Source organism: Monodelphis domestica, chromosome 1, assembly GCF_027887165.1.
Source record: "Monodelphis domestica isolate mMonDom1 chromosome 1, mMonDom1.pri, whole genome shotgun sequence".
In the NCBI taxonomy this organism is placed as follows: Eukaryota; Metazoa; Chordata; class Mammalia; order Didelphimorphia; family Didelphidae; genus Monodelphis; species Monodelphis domestica.
Genome location: NC_077227.1, coordinates 735,259,218 through 735,280,200, shown reverse-complemented (window position 1 = coordinate 735,280,200; position 20,983 = coordinate 735,259,218). Strand labels below are relative to the sequence as shown.

General features: G+C 38.5%; 1 protein-coding gene across 8 annotated transcripts in view; it reads right to left on the bottom strand.

The window, feature by feature from the left end:
* LOC103094634 (zinc-alpha-2-glycoprotein-like) overlaps window positions 1-20,983 on the bottom strand; it is a 61,422-nt gene that overhangs the window by 34,905 nt on the left and 5,534 nt on the right. For 3 of the 8 annotated variants that reach the window (XR_008915610.1, XR_008915609.1, XM_056813863.1), the window contains exons 1-2: window positions 6,923-6,993; window positions 5,160-5,209 (exon numbers count right to left, since the gene is read on the bottom strand). Coding sequence is in view for 1 of the 8 variants with exons in the window: in XM_007477474.3 (XP_007477536.2) it covers window positions 6,923-7,053; window positions 7,259-7,537; window positions 10,638-10,892; window positions 12,171-12,428 (923 nt within the window). In the remaining 7 variants the exon portion in view is untranslated. Of the gene's footprint in view, window positions 1-2,100; window positions 4,750-5,159; window positions 5,210-5,255; window positions 5,482-6,922; window positions 7,054-7,258; window positions 7,538-10,637; window positions 10,893-12,170; window positions 12,429-20,983 lie in introns of those variants that run through there. The other 5 variants (XR_008915605.1, XR_008915604.1, XR_008915607.1 and 2 more) reach the window with 5 other exon arrangements.

Here is a 20,983-nt window from a genome sequence, read left to right as displayed (position 1 = left end):
AATACTATTGTGCTAAAAGGAATAATAAAGTGGAGGAGTTCCATGGAGACTGGAACAACCTCCAGGAAGGGATGCAGAGTGAAAGGAGCAGAACCAGGAGAACATTGTACACAGAGACTGACACACTGTGGTATAATCGGACGTAATGGACTTCTCCATTAGTGGCAGTATAATGTCCCTGAACAATCTGCAGGGATCTAGGAGAAAAAACACTATCCATAAGCAGAGGACAAACTGAGGGAGTAGAAACACTGAGGAAAAGCAACTGCCTGACTACAGCGGTTGAGGGGACATGACAGAGGAGAGACTCTAAACGAACACTCTAATGCAAATACTAACAACATGGCAATGGGTTAGAATCAAGAACACATGTGATACCCAGTGGAATCATGCGTCGGCTACGGGGGGTGGGAGGGAGGAAAAGAAAATTGTCTTTGTCTTTAATGAATAATGCATGGAAATGATCAAATAAAATACTATAAAATTTAAAAAAATTGTTTCTGGCCTATAGGATTGACAGGCACAAAACTGGTCTGACAACAAGGTGAAATCCAGGAAGGATTTCTTACGAAAGAGGAATAACCCTTGGTTTTCCATATTTGTCGACGCTTACCTCATACATGTTGAATAAATGCTTGTTGATTTGACTTGATTTGACTTGGACAGAGACTTTGACATATGACAGCCAAGACAATAGTCACCCAGAAGCTAGATCTATACCTGGCCCTGGGAACTATATGGCTCTAATCAGAGAAAATGAGATCCCCAAAGCTGTGTCTGATGTCTCCACCTATGGTATATTGGGTAGAGATTTGCTGGTGGACTAGGAAGACCTGAGTGCTGTGTGACTCATCAGTGTAAATTTTAAAATTTTAAATTAATATCCACTACTCCAAGTATTGCATTTAGAAGATTTATTAATATTAACTAAAATTTTAAAAGACTAGAGTAAAAGGGGAGCTAACTCAAGCCATGGCCCCAAGAGAAGGGAGTGAGGGAGGAGTTACCAAAACTTATATACAAAGGGGACCATGCAAGGTGGTGGAGAAGGGAAAGGGATGCTGGGAGATGAAAAAGAATTCTGGGAAATTTTTAAAAATTATACACCAGCCATGTTTCCCTGAGCAAGTGACTTAACTATGAGGTATTCTAGACAAATCTAAACATATCTTGTCTCTGCATTACAGAAAATGTGCACATCCACACTGCTTACAGTGAGTTTCCTTATCCAGAGTTCCCTACATCAGTGAAAATGCTAGTCATATCCCTAACCCTATCCACTGACTTACTATGGAGCTTATGAGTATATTCTTCCTGCAATAGCTACCATGTCTTCCCTCTGAGTATGGATGAGTCCATCATTACCCTGACTTTGCTGAGGGACCCACAGTGTCTGGTTGTGAGGTTGTCTCTGCAAACTACACTTTTATAATACTTTGTAGCATTTTGCTAAGAATTAAAGTCATCATTGATTTATATAAAGTTATTATTGGTTCATATCTTTGCCTTCATTTATCCTGATCCAGACAGAGATAGATTACCTTGGCTCTGTCCTTTTTGTTCAGGAGACATAAGTGATTTTCAAAAGGAGAGTAAGCGTAAAGGAAGAGCCAAGAGCAAAAAGACAAAGCAATTGACAAAAATCTCATTTTCTTATAACTAACTTCTCTACTGCTGGGTCCCAATTAGTGTGAATAATGAATTGTTTAAGTATCTCTGTGTATATTTAAATTTGCACCATCTGAAGTTGTAATGATATAATACATGGCCATTGGTCTAACCCAATGGAAACATGCAATTTGAATTCAAATTATGTGACCACTTCAGGGCATTCTTACTTCATGATAGACTTTCTACTCTTCTTTTTCATCTTGTAAGTGGAGTCTGGAGAACCTGCCCAAGGTTCAATCCTCACACTCTTCTATTTTATGCTTCCTAATTTTATTCTCTCATATGGGAAGAAATAGAGAATCTCAACTCATAGATTTATAACTGTGGCCAAATCACTTAACCCTGTTTCTTTCAAGTTCCTCATCTATCAAATGAGTTGGAGAAAGAAATGGAAAACTACTCCAATATCTTCATCAAGAAAACTCCAAATGGTGTCATAAGGACAAGAAAGTCTAGAAAAAATTTACTATGCATCAGGTGAAACCAAGAAAGCAGGAATTGTATCCCACTATCAGACAAAGGAAAAATAAAATTCCACATCATGAGCAAAGATAGACAAAGAGATTACATGATGCTTAACAAAATCAAAAATGATAAAGTAATATCCATATCAAACTCAAGCTGTCCAAAAGTTTTATTGTCTGAATTAATAAGGGGTATGTTAAGTAAACTTCAAAAGGACATAGATAAGAAAATAAGAATAGGAATATCGAATGAAATTGAAAAGGTTTTGTGCAAATGAAATTAACATATCTAGAATAAGAAAAGAGGAGTATTATTGTATTGAATATCTCTGATAAGGGTTTGATATACAAGATGCATAGACAAATGACCAAAATATAAAGGACCAAGAGCCATTCCCCAATTGATAAATGATGAAAGTATATAAACAAGCATATGAAATAATGCTTCAAATATCTAAGGGTAAGATAGATTTAAATAAAAATGACCCTGAGGTTTCACCCCACATCCAACAAATTGACAAATAATAGAAATAGTCTATGTAAGAGAGACTATAGAAAAACAGGCACACTCGTGCATTGTTGGTAGAACTGTGAATTAGTTCAATTTTATTTTAAAAATCAATCTGGAATTGTGCAAATAAATCGGCTATACCCTTTGATTCAGAGATTCACTGATATACATTAAAGAGATCGTTGACAAAAATAAAGGTTCTCTTTTATATTAAAATATTCATAATAGCACTTCTTTGTAGAAACAAGGACCTGGAAACTCAGTATCCCATCAAATGGAGCCTGGGCTGAACAAATGGTGGCAATTAGGTATAATGGAATAATATTTTGCTGAAGGAAATGATGAACATAATGAATACAGTGAAGCATAAAAATATTTCTAGGTACTGATGCAAAGAAGGAATAAGCAGAGAGGGAAAACAACATAAACGGAGATTACAATCATGTACATGGAATGAAAAAAAAAATTTCTAGAATGTGTTCCACTTAAGAAACAAATCTAAAAACCAAGATCTAAATAGCATGAAAATGAGATTGGAAATAGAAAATGGTAAAAATTAAAATTAATACTTCAGAATTAAGAAAACACATGCTCCCAAAGAAGATATATGAAGAGATAACTTTCCCACTCTTGAAGAAGTGAAAATATCCATGACAGTAAAACTTGTATATACTATCAGATTTTTATTATATGTATTGACAAATTTTACCAAAACACTGCTTTTTTCCTTTATATTTTTTGATTAAAAAACTCTTTGGTGTGAAAGATGACTCTCTGAGAAAAGGAAAAAGATAAAGTGAGAAATCTAGGTAATGCAAAAAAAATAGAAATACTAATCTATTTAAAAGAAAATCCAGATCCAACCCAAAGACAAAATCTGTCCTGCTAGGAGAGACTCAGTAGGAATAGGGATTTGTAGTCAATGATTTTGTTCTCTCACATTGGCACATGACATTGTGCTGATACATTGTATTGAATTGGCACAGAGAAGAAAATGGTTGATCTTATTTGGAGACTTTTTAGAAATACCATCTAAAAGACTTGATTACAGTGAACAAGGAGTAGAAGAAGATCCTCCTGATTTCCTCCTTCAACAAAGAATTAAGTTTCTTTAATACATAAATATCAATATTTTCACTTCTGAAAGTCTTACTGTCCATACCCTCAGGCATTTAGTTATTCTCTAACTTTTCTATTACTTAGTCTCAAATACTGTGTAATTAGAATCTTTTATCTTAAAAACTATGATCCCCAGAAAAACTACAACTCCCAGCACCCTACTTATTTCCTGTTGTTATATGCTGATGAGATAGATAGGATATAAATTGGGTGGAGTTCCGTGTTTTACTCTCTTTCCTTCCTGTTACAGCTTTTTTGGAGAGGGGATTTTGAGCAAGTAGAAAGACTAAGTCACAAGGCTCTATTTTGTCAAATAATAAATTTTATAAAAATAATACTTGAAGTATTGCACATTAATTTATCTTACACTACTTGTGGCCTGTGTCTGAATTTTCCCATTGCCAAAAGAAACTGAGGGGGACTGAGCCCTCTGTGTCTCATATTTAATGGAGGTCCATTAGATGTCCTATCCCAGACCTGTTTCCTACATAGAGAGGCCAATTAGAGATAGGATTAGGATTGTGCCTAGGTGTGCAACAAATGATCCCTTTAACAAATATGTGGGAGTTTTGAGGAAGAGAGCAACTAGGTTGGTGCCAGGGCTGTGGGCTGATGAATTCACACTGAAGATTAATAACAGGAGAAGAAAAGGATTCTTCCATTTGAGCTTGTGTACTTGTTCCTGTGGAAAAGATTCCTAGGAAAAAATCATTCCATGATTCCAGTGTCCATTTCTTTTTTCCCCTTATAATGAGAGAGCTAAGGAAAGGAATTGAAAGTCAGGTTCAGGAATTAGTTATAAAGACATAGATTCTATCTTCCCTCAAATAACTTTCCCAAGGGTTTTCATTTGCCCAACAAATTTATGTCTGTACCATCTCATGCTCCATCAGCATGACTTCCTTCTGTAATCTGTTCACAGGTCATGCATCATTCACAAAAAGTAAAGTCACAAAAGACTGTGTGGTTCTCAGCATCCATGATCTGTAAGAGATTCACAGAATTTCAGGGTGTGAAGGAACCTCCGCAGCCATCTAGCCCCATTCATACCTAACCAAGGGTCTCCTCCATAGTTGGCCAGCCAGCTTATGTTTGAAGACTTCTAATAGAAGGGAACCGGCCCACTGCCTCCCAAGGTTGCCCATATCACTGAAGATAGTTCTAGTTGTTGGCTCTAATTGTCTAATTGGCCTTGCATCATGCCCAAATGCATCTCCAACAGTTGGGCAGACAGCATGATAGCTAATGACAAAGAGAAAACATTGTTGCTCAATTCTTACTTTACTTCCCTTTTTCTACAAATAATGGCTTTTGATGAGAACAAGCATGGATAAGAAAGGCATGAAACCTAGGATAGTAAGGAGAGTGTGTAGTTGTCATGACTGAATACATACCACCGGGTTGAGAGGAATTTCCTTTTCAGATACCAAGATCACTGGAGGCACTGTAAGAGATCATTGAGATGCCAGCATGGGATCAAGGAAAATGGGTCATTCCAGAGGAACTTTATTTCCATTTAATGAACATGTCATTGTCAATCAGGGAACTGTCATAGACATTACATGGATTTCACAACATTTTTGACAAAGATCTCCTTGTTCCATTTCAAGGGAAAATCATGATTGTAGAATTGGTTAAATTTAAAACTGCTTGAAAGTCTGGGCCCAAAATCTGTTGATCAGTGAGTGCATCAGCGACAAATGTAGTAAGGAATGTCTGCAATAGGATGACATAGGGATCTATCCATAACACCTTTCTATTCAGTATGTCATTCGATGATTTGCATTAAATCGTAGATAGACTATTTCTTAAAGATGAAAGATGAAAGAAAAAACAGGGAGGGATAATTAACACAATTGGAGGAGAGTTGGGATCCATGAAGTGGGCAACAAGAAAAAACAATGATTAAAAGTAGTGATTTTAAGACAGAAGGTAAGGGTTTAAAAAAATAAAAAGTCCTATAGTTGGGTTGGAGACTAGGTAGCTAACAATAGTTTGTGTAAAAACAACCTGGGGGTTTTAGTGGAGATCAGACTGCTTAAGAGTCAGCAATGGAACACAGCAGCTAAAAAGCTAAAGTCATCTTAGTATGCATGAATAGAGATACAACATCCTGAATGAGGGCAGCAATGGCCATGTTAAACTTTGCCCTGGTGTGAGCCTATCTGGATTGCTCTCTTCTCTGGGGATGCTATTTTTTTAGTAAGGAAAGTAAGCTGAAGCATTCCAGAAGTAAGTAACTAGGATGATGAGAAGACTAAAAAATAATTCACCTAAGCATAATTTGAAGCAAATGGTGATAGAACCTCTTCTCTGTTTCTGAATTTCTTCCATGCAGAAAATGAAATTGAAATTATTCTACTTGGTCCCAGGGGTAGGGAGTATGAATGAAGACTGGGAAGGAAAGGAAGGCAGATTCTGCGAGCATATATGAAAAAACTTTATAATTATTTAAACTGTCTAAAAGTAGAAAGATATTCCTTGTTCAGGAGGGAGTGTCTTTGGCCATTCTATTTGGATGTTTTGGTAAAAGTTTGCTCAATTATCACTCCTACACATATATAGCTTTTAAATTCTTTATTAAAATGGGTGGACTCCTAGGAAAGAGTAGAGGGTAAATACAGTGGAAAATGTTGTTGATATAAAAAAGTAAATATAGATATGAGCTCTAGTCCTGAGATTTTACTGGTGAAAAGAACTTCCAGATCAGTGAGTCTACATCAAGACTTGTTTAAGGACTGTCTCTGTGGCAGGTATTGTTCTAAACACAGACAAGAAAACTCTACCAATGGAAGCATCTTCTATGAACTTGGAGTATTAGAGAATTTCCTAGGCTGAAGAGGGCTTAAGTGATTTAGGCACACAAAACCAGTTTGTGTCAGAAGGCAGATCTGAACTCAGCTATTCTATGTCCATTGTGTCATGTTGCCTTTCAAACAAATAAGCATCCATGTAAAGAAATTCATCCAAGGATGAATGATCATTTGTTGGGAATTATGGACAGAGAAATGATGTTTTTATAAGATTTGGATTAGATGGCATTCAAAGTCCCTTCCCACTCTGTTTCTGGGGTTCTTTTTACAAGTCTATAATTATTAACATCAATCCCAACTTCTGTTCTTTTGTATTCTCTTCTTCCCATCCATTTCCCTCTCACCTAACAGTGCAAACTTGAATATGTCTTCCTCCATTTCTTGAAGATTACAAAACAGCTAATCATCAGAATGGCTGCTAGCAGGATGCTCAGGACAATAACCCAAATATTCCCCTCGGAAGGCTTCTCAGGAACTGCAGAGAGAGAACAAGTGAATGAATGGGATTGGGGAAATTAGAAATCCTAACTCTAAATTTCTTCTTGGTGTCATGGAGAAAGTACCTAGTGGGAACTTTGGCCTTGAACCCTTTACCAGGCAGGGATGGATGTGGGCAGGGGGGTAACAGAATTCCATGGCCTTCAGGGGATGGGCCTAGGTAGCTTAGCTGAGACACTCACCAGGGTACACAGTTGGTGTCTCCAGATGACTGTGATTCACCACACAAGCATAACCTGTCCCACTATCTCCTGGCTGGATCTCCAGGGAAATTCGGCAATAAAAGGTATCATCATAATTGGGAAGTATATTGCTAGAGCTCTCTTTCCCCAAAATAGCTTCATCAACACCCTTCTTCCAGTGCATCAGGATGGATTGTGAGTAGAAGCCTGTGGCTGTACAAGAAAAGCTGATAGTGCCATTAGGGAATTCTTGGCGGGACACATACACCTCAGGTGGTACTGAAGGCAGAAGAGAGAAGAAAGACATTGTGCCCAACGTTAATTAGGAAGCATTCATTTTTCTTTTCCATTCTTCCCTCACTGGCAGATTTTAACTCTTTCCTCCTCCAGTACATCAGTTGCCTCTCTGTATCCCAGCCCCTCCTAGTGTCTAATACCATGCTCTGCACTTAGTAGAAGTCCATGACATTTTTTTTATGATCATGATGATGAACTATCAAATACTGTCATGGAATGAATACTGGGGAGGGAGGGAATTCCACCTCATTAGAGGTCCTCAGGCAAAAATGAGATGGCCACTTGTAGGGTGTCTTTAAAACAGCATAATTCTTTTCGTATATAGGTGATAGGATTTTTTTTTGGAAATTCTGGCTTCTTTCAATTTTGTTTTTACATGCATACATATATTTTAGATTTATAGATATGGATTTTTTTACTTATATATTTAGAGATTATACTCTCTCTCTCTCTCTCTCTCTCTCTCTCTATATATATATATATATATATATATATATATATACTTAGTGAGTAGTCTGTTGTAACAACAATAAAAAAAATATATGTCTTCAAAAAAATCCCTCTACCTCTCTTTTTTAAATTAACAGAAATATATTTAATCTCTCTCCCCAGATACCCCATTAGAAAAAAAAGAAAAGAAAGAAATATTTTTGTAGCAAATATACATAGTCAGTGACTGTATTTAAAAAAAGACTCATTCCACACCTAATACACTTCATTGCCTCAGATTTGGTAAAGGGAATCATACTGGGTATTTTTTAGTAGCAAGACTTTTTCACCTAGAAATGACATTTCTACTAATTTGGAAATTCTGTGATTATCTGTATCTGTAAAATCAGGAGGCATCTGAAGTCATAATAAGCAGTTGATGTTATTTGAAGTTCAAAAGACCATCTTCTTTAATATTTCAACATTTCAAATAAACACAATGACATAATTCAGGTTATTCATAAATAATGAAAATAATAAAAATAATAATAAGAGCTAACATTTTTGTAGCATTCTCTATGTGCCAGACGGAGTATTTAGCACTTTACAAATACTATCTCATTTGAGCCTCACCACAGTCTTGAGCTATAGGTACTATAATTATGACCATTTTACAGACAAGGAAACTGAGACAAACAGAGGTCAAATAACTTGCCCTGGGATGCATGACTAGTAAGTCTCTGAAGTTTTATATATATTTCATACCAATTTGAACTCTTCCTGATCCCAGACCCAATGGTCAATCTGTAGCACCACCTAGCTGCCCAGTCCATCAGCAATAATGAGAATAAAGGATGGCATCAGGAAGATATATGAATGGGAAAGAAGATGGCCTGGTGTGTAGTAAGTGTGAGAAGTAATAGGTGGTTGGTCAGAGTGCTCTGTTTGTATCCCCTCAATGTCAGAGGAAATCAAAGACTGCAAAAACTTGCCACAAGTTTCTCTTAAAGACCTCAATTCCAAGATATTTATAGAATGGACTCCATTTTTTAAGAAAAAGATCCATTTCACAGTTGATAAATGATCTTAGACATTTCTCAAGGGATGGAATGCAGTCTATATATAGCCACATTTTTTAATCTAAAAAACTAATTATTACAGAAAGGTAGATGACATCAATTCTGATGTTGTATCTCACACCCATAACAGAAGCAAAGATGACAAAGAAAATGCCAAATCTTGGAGGGACTGTGACAAAACTATCGATGTGCCTATAGATGTGCTTAAGCATTCTGGAAGGCAATTTGGAATTATTTAGGAAAAGGTTGCTAAACAGTGTATATGCCTTTTGACATGACACATGTAAGCCTACAATTAAGAGGACAAATGAGTCCAATATGTATAAAAATTCTTGGTGCTGCTCTTTGAAGGGTGGTAAATAAAAAAGTTGGAAATTGAGGGAATGCCCATCATTTGGGGAGTGGCTAAAGCAATTATGGCATATGAATGTGACAGAATATTACTGTGCTAAAAGGAATGGAGAAATAAATGATTTCAGAAATGTAGAAAGTCTTGTATGAACTGAAGAAAAGTGAACTAGGTAAAACCATGAGAAAAATCTATACCATAACATCCATTTTATAAAAATGAACAATTTTGAATTGAAAAATAAATAAAACTAAGACTTTTAGAGGGTAATAAAAATGATAAGAGCAGAACTAGGATAATAATTTATACAATAACAACATAGTACAGACAATTTTGAAAGTTGTAAAACGTCTAATCAACCCAATGACTCTCCATGACTACACAGGACTGAAGATAAAAAATTCTACCCACCTCTTGACATATAGAAGATAGATTTAGGATACAGACAAGACTTTTATAAACACAGTCATTGAAATTGTTTGGTTTGCTTGACAATTCTTATCTGTTACAAAGAATTTGTTACTCCTTTTTTCCTTGTCTTGGTAAGGGATGGAAGAGAAAGAAAGATACATTTCTGTTAATTAAAAAAATAAAACTCTAATTTTAAAAGAGAGAGAGAGAGCCATGTAAAACAGAAGTTACATTCCTCCTTGTGGACAAAAATTTTCAGTCCTCTGAAAATATATTTATAGGAAAGAAAATATATTTATGTTAATTAATAAATAAAATATTAATTTTAGGAAGTGAAATTTGGAACAGTCATAGCATATGTGGCAAATTTATGGAAAGATAGGAACAAGGATTGCTTTGATAATCAGTGATGGAAGAAGTATGATTTCTACTTTGGAGGTGAAATTTACATGAATGTGACCACAGATGCATTTGAGTATTTTAATATTTTTCCAATGAAAGGATACTAATAGTACAAATGTAATCCAAGGACTTTAGAAGTTCATGAAACTGAAATAAAAGCTAATCTTTATACTAAAAAAAGGAGAAGCATTCCCTTAGAGTGACCTCCATACCATAATGGGTTATAAGACTGGGACTTCCATCATCTGAATAAAAAACAAAAGGTAATTCCTCCCATTGCTACTATTTGTATTTTTTATTGTTAGAGAGAGCTGCATCTCAGGTCATTGGCATCCTAATTACAAGGCTCCAACATTATATGATAGGATGGGGGAGATGGCTTGGTAAAGGATGGGGAGAAAAGGGAACTCACGACTTTCTTTCATGCTTGACTTCTGAAGGATTTTCAGCATGGCCCCAATGCAATATTTCTTATTTAAAAGTTTGGCGATGTCAGGACCTTCATAAAAGTCTTCAAAGCTATGGGCCCAAGGGTGCAAGACCTTCCATTTTCCATGTTCATCTATTTCAATGAAATCTTCTCCATCAAAACCATACTTTACAAGGCTACTCAAATGGGTGTCTTCATCTAATTCACAATCTAAGTAAAGCTGCATTGTGTGATTACCTGTGGGGAAGAGAAACATAGAATATTCTGGGAGAAAATGATGAAGCTAGGTATGGAGAGCTTAATGGAGATAAACTCTATCATGTGTCCCAGAAGAAAAAAGATATTCATTTTGTGAATTGTGGGAGGGATTTGTTTGTGAGGCAGAAATATTCAGGTGTCATTGAAGAGAGTCTGATTTTCCAAACCTAGGAAGAATTCCAGTAAAGATAGGAAGAGCTGTCAAAAGACAGAAAATCATAAGTTAAGTACAATTAAACTTTTTATATGTATCCCTACTTATCTTTTTCTACTGTATTATTTCTCTGTTCTTATGGTCTTTCCTTTTCTATATTGACACTATAATACATGCATTTCTGTGGTTTACTTTGATTAACAATGGGATTAATGGGATACAAATTAAAAACAGGTGTCAAAAGGAAGTGAGGCAGCAGGAGGAGAAAGAAAAGAAGAATAAGGAAGAGGAGGAGGAGGAGAAATAGGTAGGGGAGGAGGAGAAGGAGAAAGAAGAAGAAGAAGAAGAAGAAGAAGAAGAAGAAGAAGAAGAAGAAGAAGAAGAAGAAGAAGAAGAAGAAGAAGAAGAAGAAGAAGAAGAAGAAGAAGAAGAAGAAGAAGAAGAAGAAGAAGAAGAAGAAGAAGAAGAAGAAGAAGAAGAAGAAGAAGAAGAAGAAGAAGAAGAAGAAGAAGAAGAAGAAGAAGAAGAAGAAGAAGAAGAAGAAGAAGAAGAAGAAGAAGAAGAAGAAGAAGAAGAAGAAGAAGAAGAAGAAGAAGAAGAAGAAGAAGAAGAAGAAGAAGAAGAAGAAGAAGAAGAAGAAGAAGAAGAAGAACGACGAGGAGGAGAAAGAGGAGGAGGACGAGGAGTAGGAGGAGGAGGAGGAGGAGGAGGAGGAGGAGGAGGAAGCCAGGGATCAAGTGCACTGAATTCAGGAACCAAGGAATATTGAGAACTTCAGTATCTTGAGTTCACATGTAATGATTAAAGAAACATAGGAAGAAATAAAATGTGGGGAAAGTCTTAGGGTTAAAGGAAGGTCCTCTGAGCTATTTTTAATGGAGGATTTGATATCTTTGGAAGTTTATGTGGTTCAATGAATCCTAAGATTCAGATCTGTATCCTTCACAACCCTTTCCCTATAGAATAAGACAACATTGGTCTGACCCTCTAGAATATCATTCTCAAAAAGCATGTTTTGGGGCACTTGTTCATCGGGTTATTTGATAGAAGAAGAGTTAGATGAGGGGAGGAATGGGGACAAGGGATATGTAGAACTGACTTACTCTCAGTCTTGTCATTTCTTGTCAAGTACTGGATGAAGTGGTGGTAACCTCTCTCCTGGTCTTTCATTTCATTGTCCATATCCTTAAGAAAATTCTCCCCCAAAGCCTCATATATATGGGTTGGCTTCACCACAATCTTCTGGGATGATTTGTAATAGGAAGCCCATTGAATGCCATCAATGAAGGCTACACCAATTAAATCCAAGAGGCCTTTGGATGTGCCCACTGCAGTGAATTTCATTTCATGCTTATGGTAGGCTAAATAACAAGAAGGAAGAGAGGAAAAAGAAGGGTCAGATATGAGGGGACCTCACACCCATCCACCTCCCATCACTACTTTTCATCATATATAATCAAGCCTTTGGAACATGTTCCGATCACATGAAGGCACACACTATCTGGGAGAAAATATCTTGCATTTTCTATTGAGGGGGATTGGCATCAGTAAGTGGAACTTTGAAATTCTTTTTTAAATGGTTATTTGAAATCCTAGCTCAGTGTTGGTGAAGGTATGGCACAGGTGCTGAGCCGGCACTCAGGGAGCTGTTCCGTTCTTCCCTCTTCCTAGTGCCCAAGGACATTTTTTGCATGCCCCACCTCTCTGTCCAGCCACCTAAAGCAAGCACTTCCTCCACTCTCCTAGGTAATGTGGGGGGCTCATAGGCAGCTTGAAGTTATGGTTTGGGCACCCAAACTTGAAAACTTTTTTACTAGTTAGCAGATATTGCCAAATAGAATTAAGATTCCAACTTTGTGCTTTCCCTGTCCTTTACTTCCAGATGATGAATTGCCTGATATTCTGAGCCTGAAAGGGAGTGGGGGGTGGGGTGGTGCTGAAGCTATCTTGAACAGAAAGCTGTGACTTTCTCCCAGATGATAATAGCTTGTGGCCACTCAAACAACCTTGAAGGTGGACAGATGATTTCAAACAGGAAAAGGAGGGAATAGCATACATGCACACTGGGGCTCTTTGCAATTAAGGGAAGATCTTTATGATTAGGGGAAATTCCCCAAGCTCTGCATATGCCCCTTTCCTCTTTTTTTGTGTCCCTTCTCTATCCCTTCTCTGATTTTCAGCCTGAAACCACCACCACCCTGGAACACCCAGGGGAGGAATACTCTGAGGAAAGTTAGAGAATTAGAGAATTCCCAAAGGTGGGAGGAGGCAATCCCCTAGACCCTCAATAAATCTAGCAACCCATATTCTAGCAGTGGCTGCAATTCCATCCCTGCAGTAGTCATTTCATAGTCCTGTCCACACTATCTGTAACATCCTTGAATAAACACTTTCATGCCTTTGGATGAATAGGCCTGAGCTGCAATTCTTTGGGTAAGAATCAGCATTCGCCCTCCCACAATAAACTCCCTCTCCCATAACACCATCACACTTAGAAGTAGCCTTCTCTAACAGGCTGTATTGCCAGAACAAGCTGTGTCACCCAAATTCCCAGCCTGGGACAATTTTATTCTCCACTCTTTGCTGCTTAACACCCAGAGATGATAACGATTCCCCCACATTAAAGGCACAATGAACTAAACCAGTGAAGAGGTAGCCCTCTTCTCTCCTTTTAGACCCCATGGTCCTGAGAAACAGGTGTAGAGTTTCTATTTCTTTCCATTCTTCTCAGTTCCAGGTACAAGAGGTAGAATACTTATGTACCAGACTCTGAACCAAGTCATGAGGATCTTGGAAGCAGGGTTCTAGGCTGGATGTACACTTAGTTAGTCCCAGAGTTGATGCTCCAAAAAACCCGAGGGTGAGTTTGAATTTAAAATCTGGGGAATTGAACTAAGTGAGAGGATTATGCTCCCCCGTTGAGGAGAATATTGGCATATTTGTTATTATACCTTCTAAGTAAATCTTCCTATGTAAAAGCTAATCTAACTGTTAAGCATTTAAGCAAACTGGGGAGCAGAAATTGTCTCCCTCCAATCAGGGTGGGACTGGAGCCCAAAGCAGAGAACCTAGATACCCCCCAAGCCCCTTAAGGTACTGGAGAACCTTGAGGAGAGATGGAAAAAAGCACACTTAGCTTTCAGGAAGTGGGACTTGGATAATCACCATTATAAATGTATATGGTCAAGAATGCCAGACCCTTTCCCGGAGGCCATGACAGAAAAAGGAGTTGGATGCAGCCAACCTTCTAATCAGGACCAATCACAGGAAAGAATGCAAATGAAGCATCAATAAGAGGGAGCTGTGGTCTCGTTCTGAATGCCAAAGGATCATTGTCTCTGATCCTGAAGGTGATAGGGAGCCACTTTTATTTATTGAGGAGTGACAAGGTCAGATTGGTGCTTTGGCAGCTAAGTGAGGAGGATGAGATGGAGTGAGGAGAGACTTGAAGCAGGAAGAGCCTCAAGAAGGTTGTTGCCATGAGTCGTATGTGAGAGAGTCCAGGGGATGAGAGACTGCACTAAGGGAGTAGTAGTGTCAGAGAAGGGACACATGCAAGAGATGTTAGGAATGTAAAACTGACAGGACTCAGCAACAATCCTGGAGAGTGAAAGAGAGTAAGCTGTTGAGGATGACTCTTGGGTTTTTAGCCTGATTGGTGGGTGGGTGGTGATGTCCTGGACAATAATATTAGAATATTAGAAGGGGAGGATTTGAAAAGGATGGTAAGATAATGAACTCAGCCTTGTACATGTTGAGTTTTAGAAGTCTCCAGGGCATCTAGTTTGAGATGTCCAAGAGATTGTTGGTACTAGAGGTAGCTTGTAGCTACTAGAGGTCAGGAGAAAGGTCAGGGCTTGATAAGTAGATCTGAGAATCATCAGCATTGATCATTGAATCCATGTAAAATTATGAGGTCACCTAGTGAAATGAATCCATATTAATTAATAGAGTGACTCTTCTTCACTGTCTTATGAAGAATATCGCCTTTCTGCTAATCAGAGACTTATTGTTCATTCATTTCAATCATGTCTGTCTCTCTGTGACTCCATTTGGGGTTTTCTTGGCAAGGATGCTGAAGTGGTTTGCCATTTCCTTCTCCAGATCATTTTTACAGATGAGGAAACTGAGGCAATCAAGGTAAAGTGATTTTCCCAGGGTCATAGGTGTGAGGCTGGGTTTAAACTCAGATTTTTCTGAATTCAGGTCATTCTATTCATTCTATTCTATTCTATAGAATTCAGCATTCTATTCAAAGGACCACTTAGCTGGCCAATCAGGGACTGGCCTTTGTTGATGGAGATCCAAGCAGACCTAAACAGGATTAGTTAACCCATGGTACCTAGATGTCATTTTCTCTAGGATTCATGAATCTCAACAAAAATCTGCCCCACTCGTAGCTTCTCCCTGGCCTCTATTAGATTCCAATGAAACATAGCCCTACTTAGATCTGCCCTGGTTGAACACTGGAAACATCTTCAAATCAAAAAGTCATGGATTTCTCAATACAACATCAGACCAAGGTAAATGAAGCTTTGAAAACAACAAAATCGAAAGAGCTACCAGAAAGACTGTCCATAATGCAGATATGCATATGCTTTGCATTTTGATGTCAGAGAGTTTCCTGGGCAGTAACAGAGATGGCACATTGGTCCAGCCTGAATATTACTTTCTTTTGGTTAAGGCCCTTTTCTCTCTCCAGCCTCCTTCTCTGCATCAGAGAATGATGACTGCCTAAAGTGTCCATGTTTAATGAGATGTCTCATTACTCTCAGATCCCTTGATTTGCCTTCTTTGCTAACTTTTGAGGACTTTATTAACAGTTATTGATAAAGATCATAAATACTATTGAGCAGACATTGATAGGATAGATTTCTAATTATGTCCAGAGATTGGAATCTTAAAAATCTTGAAATTCAAAAATTACATTACTCAAGCTAGCCACTGATTCCCCCCTACCCATGCATATAATTAAGACGATTACTCCAAATCAATAAAAATTGATCTTATTTAAAGAAAGCTGGCTTTAAAATCCTCTTCTCTCTCTCAATTCCACCACAAACTTTCCATTTGTTCCTGAGGTTTGACCCATTTATGCCTCTCTGCTAATGCTGTGCTGATCAACCATTATGTCTCCTACAGAGCACTTTAAAGTCTGCGGTTTAGAGATGGGAGTGAAAATCCCACCCATAAGCTTAGAATCTGAATAGTTTGAAGCATTATCAATATTGGATCTGTATGTACTGAGTGGTATAGCACCTGGATTTTTAAAGGAAAAATTGAATGAGATACAGTTGGAAACATAACAAAATAATAATGATTGATAGATTTTAATTCTTCCCTCTCAGAACTAGAAAAATCTAACCCAAAAAAGTATGAAAGAAATTAAAGAGATTAATAGAACCTTAGATAAGATCAATAAAATAGATATATGGAGAGTCTCCACACACCTGCATGACATTAGTCAACTGATGGAAGCCTGAACATACATATCATGCCTTAGAGAGTGTAAATAATCTACAAAAGTATTTCCTTAACATCGATCATACCACAGATACATTCTTGTATCCATAAAGGGTTGTGGCACTGGAACAAAAGTGTATAAGCAAACTAGAAAGACTTGTTTTGGAAAGACTACAATCCTGGCAACAGATTTTGTCTACTGCCTAAGGACCAAAATATAGTCCTGGTAATATATGTTAATTGAGAACCAGTATGTGATCAAATTAAATGCTAATTGGAAAAAGGAAAAACAAGCCTAATATTACATTGCTAGAGTAGCTATGGGTTTGTGTGTGCATGTGTGTGTGTGTGTGTGTGTGTTTTACAGTATTAAGAGTTGTAAAGCTGTTCATTGACCTAGAGATCCCATTACTAGGGGTAAACCTTAGGGGCATTATTGAGAGGGTAACAAGCTTTGTTTGTAGAATATGAATAGTTTGACCTGTCCCACACTCTGAAAACTATCATTCCCAAGATTCCTAGCTAGTCCCTGAATACCTTCTCTTTCACTTATAAAAGGATGCTCATTTGGCATTATGAGTAGAAATAATATGATCAGAAAGGCAGCTAAATGGTGCAGTGGATATAGTACTGAGCCTGGATTCAGGAAGAAGCATCTCCTTGAGTTCAAATCCAGCCTCAGAAACTTACTGGTTCTATGACCCTGGCAACTCACTCAACCCTATTTGCTTTAGTTTCCCCATTAAAATAAGCTGGAAAAGGACATTACAAACCACTCTCAAACCTTTGCCAAGAACATCCCAAATGGGGTCACAAAGAGTCAGACATGACTTACCAACAACAAATAGAGTAGAGGACAGAATACTGGTTTGGGGTAAAGGACCTAGATTCTGCAGATAGTGAACTCTCCCTCATTTGGTGACTCCAGCAAAAGACCAGACACCTGTGTGCCCAGAATGTTATAGAGATCCTTTTTAAAAGTTTAAGTTGAACCAGGTGGGCTTCTCAATTCCCTCAAATTCAGCGATTCTAGGATTTAGCTCCATTAGCATTCACTGAAAAAGCATTTAAGCCCTCGTTATAAACCAGGCATTGGACCAGCTGCCATAGAAAACATAGAGAAAAATCAGTCCCCAATATCAAAGAGTCACCCTTTTACAAGAGGGATGAGGCATACATACATCAGGCTAGAGATTCGACCCATCATTTCATTAGTATTGCAAACTCCTAGAGGAAGAAACTGCTTCTACCAGTCTAGCTTGGCACCTTCTCTGCTGAGAGCCCAGAAGGGTACCCGGGGTCTGTCTCAAGCTCTGTAAGTGGCAGGGGCAGGACCTGAACCCAGGAATGAAAACTGAGATCTTCCTAGCTTCAAAAACAGCTGGGTATCCATTAAGCCATACTGGCTCTTTGGTGCATTCACAGGTCAGGAAATACAGAAGATGCACCAAGTCCATGAAAGGTATTTAAAAAAGAGGGAAGCCATGACTCAGAAGATGCTGGATGGTCTTCATCCTCAGGTAGGAAAGCATTTGAGCTGAATTTTGAAGGGAACTTGAGATTCCCATAGGAGAAGGTGAAGAACGAGAACGCGAGAGCACTGACAACTTTAAGTAAATTTGCATCCCAACTCCCAGGTAAGGGGTAGGACCCCATGCTGCCCAGGCTCAGCTCTGGCTCCCGGATGTGGGAATATGGGAGCAGCAGGCGAAGCCCCACCCCAGGGTCCTCAGCTCCAGGCACTGAAGCTTCTCCAGCTGTGTAGGGGGTTGGATTGGAGAACAGCCACTGAAACTCCTTGGGCTGCAGTGGCCACAGAGCTATGGAGAGCCTGGTCTGAGGGATGATACACTTACATTAAGGGAGAACTAGCTGGTAAGGGAATGAGTTCAACTGAGATAAGAATGTGTGATGGAGGAACAACGTGAAGCCTATCCCTTTCTGCTCACGTGGCCTTGGGCAAGTCATACACTGAACTGTATTCTCAACTCTCTCATGTAAAATGGGAATAATACTCCCTCTTCTTGTCTTGCCTGAGGATTGTGGGAAAAGCATTTTTTAAACCGGATAGTGCAGTGGAAATGGGAATGCTTAGCATCATTATTGTTCTAGGTGTCTCAATAAGGCAGCCCAAGAACTGAATGCGCAGAAATTAAGAGAAGGCAGAAGGCAGCTCAATAAAGGGAAGAATTTGCTAGCAATTTGAGTTGAAGAATAGGGAATCCAGTCTGAAATGTAATGAGTTCTAACTAATACAGAATGAAGTGAGTAGCATCAGGAGAATGATTTAGCAATAAAAACAGTATTTTTTAATAAAATTAACTGTGAAAGATTTAGGAACTCTGACCAACACAGTGACTTGTCAGAACTGCTGAGAACTAGAACTCATAATGAGCCCTGTTTCCAGACAGAAAGATTAAAGCATATATATATATATGCATATATATATATATATTTGGGACGTGGACAATGTAGGAATTTGTTTTCCTAGATTATATGTATTTGAGACCAGGTTTTGTTTTTCTTTCTTTTTCAGTTGGGGATAGGAAGAAGAGTAGGTGGGTTTTGGTTTATTGGGAAAAAAGATATTTCAAAGAGGCTAGCCAGCCTGTGAGGGACTATTAAAGGTCAAATAAAGGAGTTTGTAGTTTATCATAGAGGTAAAAAGGAGCCACTGGAGCTTCTAGAGGAGGAGAAAGACAGGATTACATTTGTGCTTTGAAAGATTGCTTTGGGAACTATGTGGAGGTTGGGTCTATGATGCTACAGAAAGATTTAGCTATAATACAATAATAAATTAATTGATTATGGCCAATGGAAGAAAGGCAATAAGTTCACCATCACTTGCGATCTTCAGGTAGAGAGCAAATGGTTGTCACACTATCAAAGAGATTCACCCATCAGGGAGGGGTTTGAGCCAGATGATGTCCTCTCTCTCTCTCTCTCTCTCTCTCTCTCTCCCCATCTCCCTCTCCCTCCTTTTTCTCCTCCTTCTCCCTCTTCATCTATATCTCTCCTTTCTCTATCTTTTTCCCTCTCTCCCACTTTCTCCCCTTTCTCTCCCTTTCCCTTCCTCTCCTTCCTCCCCTTTCTCTCTGGCTCCTCCTCTCTCTCCCTCTTTTCTCTCTTCCTCTCTCCTTTCCTCTCTCTCTTTCTCCTTCACTTTCTTTTAGGATCCAATTTCCCTTTGGACTTCAGAAGACAACCGAGGGTCCCCCAACCCAAGACCAGGCCCACTCTGCTATATCCTGCTGTGTCTTCTGAAGCCAGCTTTACATCCACTGGAACTAGTCATTACTTTCTCTGGTCCTTAAAGTCTGGTTCCAACTAAATGTTACTCACATGTCCAATGACAATGAAATAACTCACGATTAGCTTTCCCTGTTCCAGTGATTCTAGGAGTCATGATTTCCCCATATTACCCTACTAACAGAAGGGGCTGGAGAGAAGGTAAGGCAGAGCAGGATTAGGGGTGGAGAGGAACTAACAGTGCTTCTCTGTTCTTCCTCCAGATGTCACCAAATCCTCTCCTGCCATGTTACTGTGTGTAGAGCAGATGAAATAGAACAATCTGAATTGGTCAAAAATCCACGTGCAGGACCAAACTCAGTGTCCATGGGACTAGAGGTACAGTGGGGAAACATTCCAGCTCTGTTGGAGCAACTGAAATTAGTGCCACCTTTCTAAAAAAGTCTGGCCACTAGCAAAAAGCCTAATGAGGCAGGCATTATCCTTTGCTCACTGATTTCAGAATACAAACATATCCCAGGAAATGGAAAATAAATTAAAAGGAAAATCCATTCATACACTGGAGCTAGAGCAATATAGATTATGGTATATGGGAGCCATCAGAGAACTTAGAATGTCAGACCTAAGAAGGAACTTGAAAACAACTGTCAAAGCTAGACAGACCAGCAAAACATAAAATATTATAACTGGAAAGAATGGTAGAACATAGAATGTCAGCGTTGAAAGTGACTTTGAACACTATCTCAGTCTCCTGATGTTGAAGATAAAAAACTGAATCAAAGGGGGCAGCTGGGTGTCTCAGTGGACTGAGAGTCACCTATAAATGGGAGATCCTAGGTTGAAATCTGGCCTCAGATACTTCCTAGCTGGGTGACCCTGGGCAAGTCACTTGACCCGCATTGCCTAGCTCTTACCACTCTTATATCTTGGAGCCAGTGCACAGTATTGACTCAAAGATGGAAGGTAAGGGGTTAAAAAAACTGAATCTAAAAGGGGGGGTGGGACTTGCCAATCTAGAACCCAAGTCCCCTAACTAACACTTCACCTTCCTTCCATACCAACTGTATGAAGATATTTATAGTCATAGTGTATTGTAATAGTGGAAAACTGGAAACCATTTTGAAGTCAACAATCAGGGAATGGCCAGGCTGCAGAATATCTGGGGAAAGGGAACCTCAAAGATTGATAAACATAAACAATGGAA